The 8,263-nt window shown below is 35.0% G+C and overlaps 1 protein-coding gene across 5 annotated transcripts; it reads right to left on the reverse strand.

Moving 5' to 3' along the window:
* Nucleotides 1-549: 549 nt before the first annotated feature.
* LOC100262925 (protein FAR-RED IMPAIRED RESPONSE 1) lies at nt 550-7,987 on the reverse strand. Of its 5 annotated transcripts, none has more exons than XM_010650730.3 (10): nt 7,697-7,987; nt 3,439-5,777; nt 3,268-3,324; nt 3,105-3,173; nt 2,916-2,984; nt 2,746-2,811; nt 2,593-2,661; nt 2,235-2,303; nt 2,054-2,159; nt 550-1,054 (listed from the first exon to the last, which is right to left on the reverse strand). In XM_010650730.3, the coding sequence occupies exons 1-9, from the start codon at nt 7,965-7,967 to the stop codon at nt 2,082-2,084; spliced, it is 3,087 nt and encodes a 1,028-aa protein (XP_010649032.2). In that variant the 5' UTR covers nt 7,968-7,987; the 3' UTR covers nt 550-1,054; nt 2,054-2,081. The 5 variants fall into 5 exon arrangements, with proteins under 5 accessions (XP_010649032.2, XP_019078873.2, XP_019078906.2 ...); XM_019223328.2 differs by having other exon boundaries at nt 2,051-2,159; XM_019223361.2 differs by lacking the exon at nt 3,105-3,173.
* Between the last annotated feature and the right edge of the window lie 276 nt (nt 7,988-8,263).

An 8,263-nucleotide genomic window follows, 5' to 3' on the forward strand; every position in this document is an offset into this window, starting at 1 on the left:
ATTTTTAAAAACATATTTTTAAAAATATGACCAAATAAATATACATTTTTTTATTGTTTTAAGAAACAATTAAAAACAATTCTTACTTATTTTCTAAAAATTATTTTTTATTTTATTTTATTTTCAAAAAACAACAATCAAACAATATTAAAAAATTTAAAAAATAAAAAACTGTTTTTAAATCATAATATCAAACATACTCTAATATTTTGTATTTTTTTTTAAAAGTGAAAACAGTTTTTTTATGATTAATTCTTAAAATAAAATAATTTTTTCACATAAACTTTGAGATAATTTCATTTTCTAAAAAAGGATTAAAGCAATGCATCATCCGACAATGCTTTCACGAAGAATAAAATTAAAATTCTGAAGCAAAATTTTCAATTTTTGAAAACATCTTAGAAAGAAATTGTTTTAAAACAGAAAACTATTTTTAAGAACAATCTGGAAATAGACGAAACTATCCCAAGTGAAAACTTAAAAGATTGGAAGAACAAGTTAGTGGAAGGCGAATATAGAAAGAAATTGAGACCTTGAAGGAGATCAAACTAGGAAATTGCAACTGACTACGATTCAATTTCTATGTGGCTTCTAAGTCATAATGCCCAGAAAAATGGGAACAAAACCAACTGCATTGCTATGAATCATAGCCAGAGTTTTAACAAAACCTACCCAGACCCCATATCCACAACCATAACAACATTGACAAAATCTCTGAAGCTAGTAACTTAACTACAATCTGCAGAAGGAAGGCAAGAACTAATTTCAACAGAGTAAGCATGGGCTTACACCAAAGGTAACTGCAAACCCGAAAATACATCATTTACAGAACAGATGAGGTATTGTCGGAACAAAAGAAACCCTTATCAGTGTCTGTACTGTTGTTCATGTTTCTGCTGCACACCAACCCCAGAATGGATTGACTGTAGCAGTCCATCTTTGACACTGAGTTGATGCATCTTGCAGTATAAGGCCCGCTCCTGCCTGCACCAGAAGAATTCATGCTTCTGAATTGGTTTTACTTTGTACACCAGATGCTCAGTCTTGTGTTCACCTGTAAGAACAGTGTGTTTTTCTGTTAATCCAAGTCCAAAGATTAAAACGAAATGGTATTCTTTGTAAAGATTTGTGCTCTTATCATTTACAGAAGAAAACTATAAAGCAGGACCGTGGCAATTGAAAGAAAGAGAACAGGGGTGGCTCATGTTCTTTTCAAAGGAATTGCCACTGACAGCAAAAAACAAGGAAAATCAAAAGGGCATCCATAAACACCAGTCACTTAATGTGCTACCCTGCTATCCAATCTGCAAATCAAATTATCAGATCACCATTTTTCCCCAAAACTGTGATAAAAAGCTTCAATGCTGAATCTGCAGCATGGAAAACCTCAAGTCGCAAGAAGGGTTGCTTGCCATTAGGCTTATAGAAATTCCCATAATTTGACATTTTAGATAGAAAGAACAATCAAGTTGAAGGTCAAAATGGCCTGTTTGATAGAAACATTATAAGCTATAGGCGATTTTACAAAATATTCTTCACAACAGCCCCTTTTCAGCTTTCCATCAAAATACAAACTCTGTGTTTTGTAAAGCTGAAACCGCGCGCTAAAGATGTGGCTTCCCATTAAAAATACAAACTCTGGTTTTTGCTAAGAAGCTGTAGCTTCCTCCTGTGATTCTAACTAAGTTTTTTTTTTTTTTTAAATGGTGGCTCATGTGGCACCGGGGTAGTAAAATAAAAACTTTTATTTTAGTTGAAAAAATGACCTATAGCTCATTCCACGAAACTGGACGCAGAGCATTTGGTACTCAACAATAGGTTAGCATGCTACAGCTTAATCTTACAAGGAACAGAAATTTCAGGGATTGGTAAAATTATTACAAAACTTACGAGAATTAAGTTTTCAGCACTAAATTTTGTTACAAATAGCCCACTGGATGTCAACAAATGGAACTCAGGTATCGGCTTGTTTAATGCCTTAAGCCAACCAAAAATGATTTTCTTCTCAGAAGTTAGTATGACAGAAATAAAGCCCAAGTAGAATACAAACCACCTCTATAAGATCAGTGCTAGATCAGCAGCTAACGAGTTAGGTGTTTCGCATGCAAATGTTTTGATGCCATGCCATGCATCTGCACAGGTCCCATATTGGACTGGTCCTGCAACAAGCATGACCACTTTGAGAAATCTATGAAAGCAAAGGCTAAGCAATACCGAGAAACCCATTCAAATACCATGTCTTGCAAACTGTCCTGGATGTCAAAACAACTCTGTATAGTTTGTGGTCTGAAATGTAACTGCCCCTACAAACATGAAATAACATATCATCTAACTACACGACAAAAACATAAGAATATAATAACAATGCTACTACTAGTATAAGAATATTAAAAAAACAAAACAAAACAATATAATCCCCATGGGTGAAGAACAAGAAAAAGGCAATAATATTCATTCAGGTATAAAGAGACATCTATAGGATAAAAATGCCCAAGGGAGAGTTCCCTTATATATTAAAAAGCCTCTTAACATTATGGATCACTACAGTATACAAAACCAGATTTATTGCAAACACATGAAAATATAAATTACCAGCCCATGCAGCCTTTGTTGAGAAACGTAGTGAGCATCATGCATAGGTGCAATTGAGTTCAATTGTCCCTACAAGCCCAATTTGACACTAGAATTGATTATAAAAGCAAACATTAAGCAAAAACAGTGCAACTAAAATTTGACACGCATTACCAGTCCCTGCATGCTCTGTTGGCTATAATAATCATCACGTGTTGCAGCCATTGAGTTTAATTGTCCCTGCAGCAAGAAGAACCAGAAAGCAATTTAGATTTTGTTAATGAAAATGTATAACTGTAAATCCTTGCTCATTATATTATGGGCAAATTTAAAATATCACATACCATTCCTTGCATAATTTGTTGAGTGCCAAAATAGCCATCAAGAGTTGAAGCTCTTGAGTTTAGTTGTTCCTACAACAAGTATTAAACTACACTTTAAGAAAGTTGTTCTTTCAAATTACACTAGAACAAGCTAGGCACAACATGAATCTCCTGCTCAATACGACTTGATCATGGTTAAAACATTCATACCATCCCTTGCATGCCCTCTTGTGTTTCATAAGAACAATCAAGGGTTGGTGCTCGTAAATTTGAGTGTCCCTACAAAAGTATGGAACCCACATTAAACTATACCCTTGTTTTCATTAATATGGTATCAAATCCACATTAAGACAAAGAAAATGAAGTAACGAACCATTTGCTGCCAGCTGTCCTGCATGCCAATGGTTATTATCTCTTGCTCTGGATTTGCCTAAAACATATTTTAAAAAAGGCCAACTAAAATAAATTACCATCTATTGTAACTCATTAGAAAAAACAGGAACATAAGCAAGATAATCATAGAAACTCAATTAACGTTACTAACCTTTCTTTTTTTGGACATACTGTTCTTTTTGTTAGCTTTGGCTGAACCATTACCTTGGTTCACCTCTTCAAAGTCATGAAAACCATGAGTGAGCAGTGAGTTTGGCTCCACTGCACTCTGAATTGAGTTATTTATACTCTCGCACTTTCTCAAGGCTTCTTCCAGTGCATTGAATGCAATTTTGTAAGTCTCTTGGGATAAAGACCCTTCATCACCCAATTTAAAAGCCCGTCGGCATAGATCATTGTATCGTTGCACCCTAGACTCAACCGCATCTGACCCTTGTCTTGTGGTTTGTCTACTCTTTGCATCCTTCGTCCAACGTTTCAATATATAGTGAGATGGGATGTTATGCACCCCAGACATTTGCAGAACAATCATCACATGTCTACAAAGAAAACCATTGTATTCAAATGAACGGCATAAACAAGAAATATCTGACTTTGTTTCATTCCACAACACAATGAAATCTTGATTCTCTTCAAAATCTTGAACCCTAAATGTAATGGTTGCTCCATCTTCACTTTCTTTTTTGGGATGACAAGCAACTACTCCCAAAACCTCAACTTGGAATTTCTTGAATATTGCATGTGTGTACAATGTTGCCATTTGTTTTCCGAATGGTGAAGGAGATTTCAATCCTGGTTGTTTATGCCAAGTCTCAAAATCTGCTTTTGCTTCCTCTTCATACTTCTCCTGTAGAATTGTTTTGTAGTTTTCCACAAACTCCTTCAATGTAGTTTTTCTTTGTACGTACTTGTCGAAGAAACAGTTTACACTTTCCGACCGTTGAGTTGTAGACATTCCAGCCAAAAACAAGTCTTGCATGAATGTAGGCACCCATTGCTCACGATCTTCATACAATGATTGAAACCATATGTCATTTCTTAGGTCAAATCTGTCAACCATTTTCCGCCATCTCTTTTCAAACTGCTCATCTGTCCAAGACTTAAAAACACACTTGTTAAATTTGCTCATAAAAGTTTCATGTTGCCTCACCACACAACTGAGCTTTTCAGGAATCTTGCTTAATATATGCCACAAGCAAAAACAGTGACGAGATTCTGGAAAGACCTCTGCAATAGCTTCTTTCAAGGCTTTGTCTTGGTCAGTAAGTATCACTCTTGGAGCCTGTCCACCCATTGCTCGAAGCCATGACCGCATCAACCAAACAAGTGTTGATTTAGTCTCATCTGCAATTAAAGCACATCCGAGCAACACGAACTGAAAGTGATGGTTCACCCCGATAAAAGGTGCAAAAGGCAATTTATATTCGTTCTTGATATATGTAGTATCGAAGAAAACTACATCACTGAAATTTCCATAATCAAGCCTACCTCTGGCATCAACCCAAAAAACATTTCTCAAACGTTGATCTTCATTCAAATCTATTGCATAGAAAAAGTTAGGATTCTCATCTTGCATATACATGAAATGGTCGAGCATTACTTGTGCATCTCCCTCCTCTAAAGCCAAATGCTGTCCACTATCAAATTGATTTATGGTGCTGCCCTTTTGATTCTCAACTTTCTTATACCCACCAGCCTGTCTGGACATTGTTACATACATCTTTTTTGTCCTAGCCCGGATAGCATGCAAGGCATCGACATTAGTATTGCCTAGATTTATATTCCTATGACCTCGAAAATAATAGGCTTGGTCTGGAAAAATTTCATGGTTATGCTCCTTTATGAAACTGCGTATAATCCATCTTCCATCTTGCCTTCTCTTAACATGCATACAAGCCTTGCAATCTGTTTTTGACCAAGACCGATTAATTCTACCTCGTTTTCTCTTGACCGGAATACTTGTGGTACCATCTGTACTTGAAATGGGTTGTGTTGTTTCAGCTGTACTAGATTCTCGCTTATTTCCATATCTAGTACATACAAATTTTGCATCAATGAATTTCCCAGATATTCTTGATCGACGGCTGGCTTTTATTATGGTGGCAAATCCCACAGACTTGGCATATTCTTTATAGAATGAAAAAGCTTCCTCCTTCGAATCAAATTCCATGCCATCATGGGGTTCTAAATTTTTAGAAAAATTCGCATCCACTCCATCTCCAGCATGTGCTTTCTGTCTACCATCCAATACCCTTCGACTCACATTTGGGCCTGTATTTTCTTTATTGTTTCCCTTAGGAGGATTCATGGTTACTTCATTTCTACCTTGCACTTCTTCTCCAGCATCCACCATATTAATATTCACATTTGGTCTATTGTCTATCTTTTGATGTTCTCCTGATGGCTGTTCAAGATCTATTCCCATTGAGAAAACAAAAATATTCCAAAGAGATTCTTTCTTTTCTTTTTCTTTCTTTTTTACAAATGTACCTGAAAAGTGAATGAAATGGGCACTTGCTAAAATTGAATTAAGAAATAACCTCAAATCATTCCAGAAACTCCAATATGTTAGCTTTTCTGGTTTACACATATTGAACAACAAAAATAAAAACAAACATCAAATGCAATTAAAAAAAAAAAAAAAAGCTTATTTGTAACATATGAAGTAAATGAAAATGACAATCAACAATTTCTCAAGAATATCCATAATGAAAATTCTTATTACATAACAACATACTAATCACAGAATAGAAAATAAGGGTGGAAAAGTGAGCAACTTCTGCCCTTGCTTCCCCTTTGTGCTTGGAAATCCTCACAGCATGCAACATAATAATTCCACAAATAGTTCAAGCTTAAAGAATTGAAAAAGGGTTACAACCGTAAATCCCAATTTCAAAAGCATCAATGTATCTCTGATTGACTAAAATTGAAAATGTTTCCTGTAAGAAACCAAAAATTTATTATGAGCAAAAGAAATGCTAGAAAAGGAAGGATGATGAATCCTTATAAGAGGCAAACACAACAAAGTAAAAAAGAAAAACGAAGAAGAAGAAGAAGAAGAAGAAACAAACAACCAAAAAGAACCAAAATGCCTAAAACATCCAAACCTGCAGTGCCAAGAGGATTAAGGACCTGTAGAAATTTCAAGGGAGGAAGCTCCACTTTTAGCTAAATATAAAAAATCAGCTTCCAGATTGGTTCTTCCCACTAAACTCCATTCCCAATTCAGACAACAAATCCAAAATATCCTCACAAGAGGGCATATCTCAAAAAGTCTCTTACTGCGCCTCTGATACACCTAATCATCATGGCATGATCAAACATCTATCATCATAGAGTTCTAATATCAGCTTTAATGGAAAATCCACCAACAGCAGTTTTCCAGAAAGCAAAGGCTGTGCTCCTCACACAATCCTTAAAAGTACTGCCACTACCCATTCATTGGATCACACACCACCCACTAAGTAGGCACACTAAACCCCAAGAATACCACTAAAAATTCTTTAGTAAATATTCCAGCAATAAAGAAAGAAAGTTACATGCACCCACAAAGTTTCTATTAAGTTTCTTAATTCGTGAAAATCCCAACATATCTTTCCTCAACCACAGAGGTGTTCAAAAAGGGATTCCAATGAAAAGTCCATAAATTTTAGCTTTAGCCTTTCATTAAAAATCTGGGTTCAGGATCACACCAGGTCTCGGTTCCCAGCTGGACTAGTGTTTATAACCAAATCTATCCCATGTACAAACAACATAAATCCTGGGTTTCATATTTCAAACACTTTACTTTGGTTTGTTCAATGCAGACCTCTCTAATGCCCAACCAGAAAAAGTTGAATTAGCAATAAACAGAACATATCATTTCAGGAAAACAATGCAGATTTGAACTTTTCATCCTTCTGCAGCATAATCAGCAGAAAATTACAAATAAATAAATTATATAACAAATATGGTTTCCAAAAATTGAAAAAGAAACAAGGGAAAAAATATTTAAAATTTAAGCCATCACAAAAATTCTCCAGCAATCTCCTGAAGTCCCAAATTTTACATTGAGTGAATACAACAAAATTGAATCAAAATTTGTGTTCCATTTCCTCCAATCCAACTCTAAAATCCTCAAATAACTAGAATTGCAAAATACTCATTTTTTTCAAAAATAAAATATATAAACAAAACTTGACCCATCACCAAAACAAAAACACATACTACGAAACCAACCCAGAAAATCTGAGAATGCTGAAGGCTCATTAGCATAAGATAAAAGGCCAAAATATTTTAGAATTTCAAGGGTTCTGTGAACTCAAACACACACACTGAAAAAATATATATATATATTTATCCACACATAAAAAGAAAAAAATTAAAATTAAATTGAAAATCAATAAGTTTGAGAGGTTTAGAGATTTTACACGAAATGAAAGAGACTTCATCATCATCAGTGAACGAAGATCGTGTGAAGCAGAGTGGGTTTTGGGGCGAGTACGGAAGTTTGATTTCTGAATTTCGAAGGTTAGGGCACGGGAGTGGAAAGCCGTACTCGCGTTTTTTCATATTCTCATCTCTCACTCGCCCATAGTGGCTTTGGGCTCCCACGTGGGCCCAGATGAAGAACTGTCTTGGTTTGGGCTGTAGTATGCAAATTGTCAATGGGCCACGTAGGGGGGAAAGGTAGGCCAACATTGAAATATCTTCCGTGCCATTACTTTGATTTTTTGATACAAACAACTTCGTTGCATTTTAAACATAGATAAAGGAACTTCAAAAATTTTGTTAATTTAGAGTGCGTTTCTAGGTGTTTCTGCTCCAGTTTTTTGTGTGTGTTTGGTAGCGATATTAAGAAATGTTTTTGATCTTTCTAATATTTGAAAAATAAAAATTTTTAAAGGTTAAAAAGAGAAAACATTTATCAAGTATTTCTATAAAAAAAAAAACACTATTAGTAATTTTTCATGATTTTTAAAAGTATTTCATAAATT

This window comes from Vitis vinifera, chromosome 1 (genome assembly GCF_030704535.1).
Source record: "Vitis vinifera cultivar Pinot Noir 40024 chromosome 1, ASM3070453v1".
In the NCBI taxonomy this organism is placed as follows: Eukaryota; Viridiplantae; Streptophyta; class Magnoliopsida; order Vitales; family Vitaceae; genus Vitis; species Vitis vinifera.

Coding starts and splice junctions, on each gene's coding strand:
- LOC100262925 (XM_059737528.1), bottom strand. CDS start 7,967: ATGTTGGCCTACCTTTCCCCCCTACGTGGCCCATTGACAATTTGCATA. Junction 3,325..3,438: donor GTATGTCCAAAAAAAGAAAG/GTTAGTAACGTT, acceptor AATATGTTTTAG/GCAAATCCAGAGCAAGAGAT. Junction 3,174..3,267: donor AGGACAGCTGGCAGCAAATG/GTTCGTTACTTC, acceptor ATACTTTTGTAG/GGACACTCAAATTTACGAGC.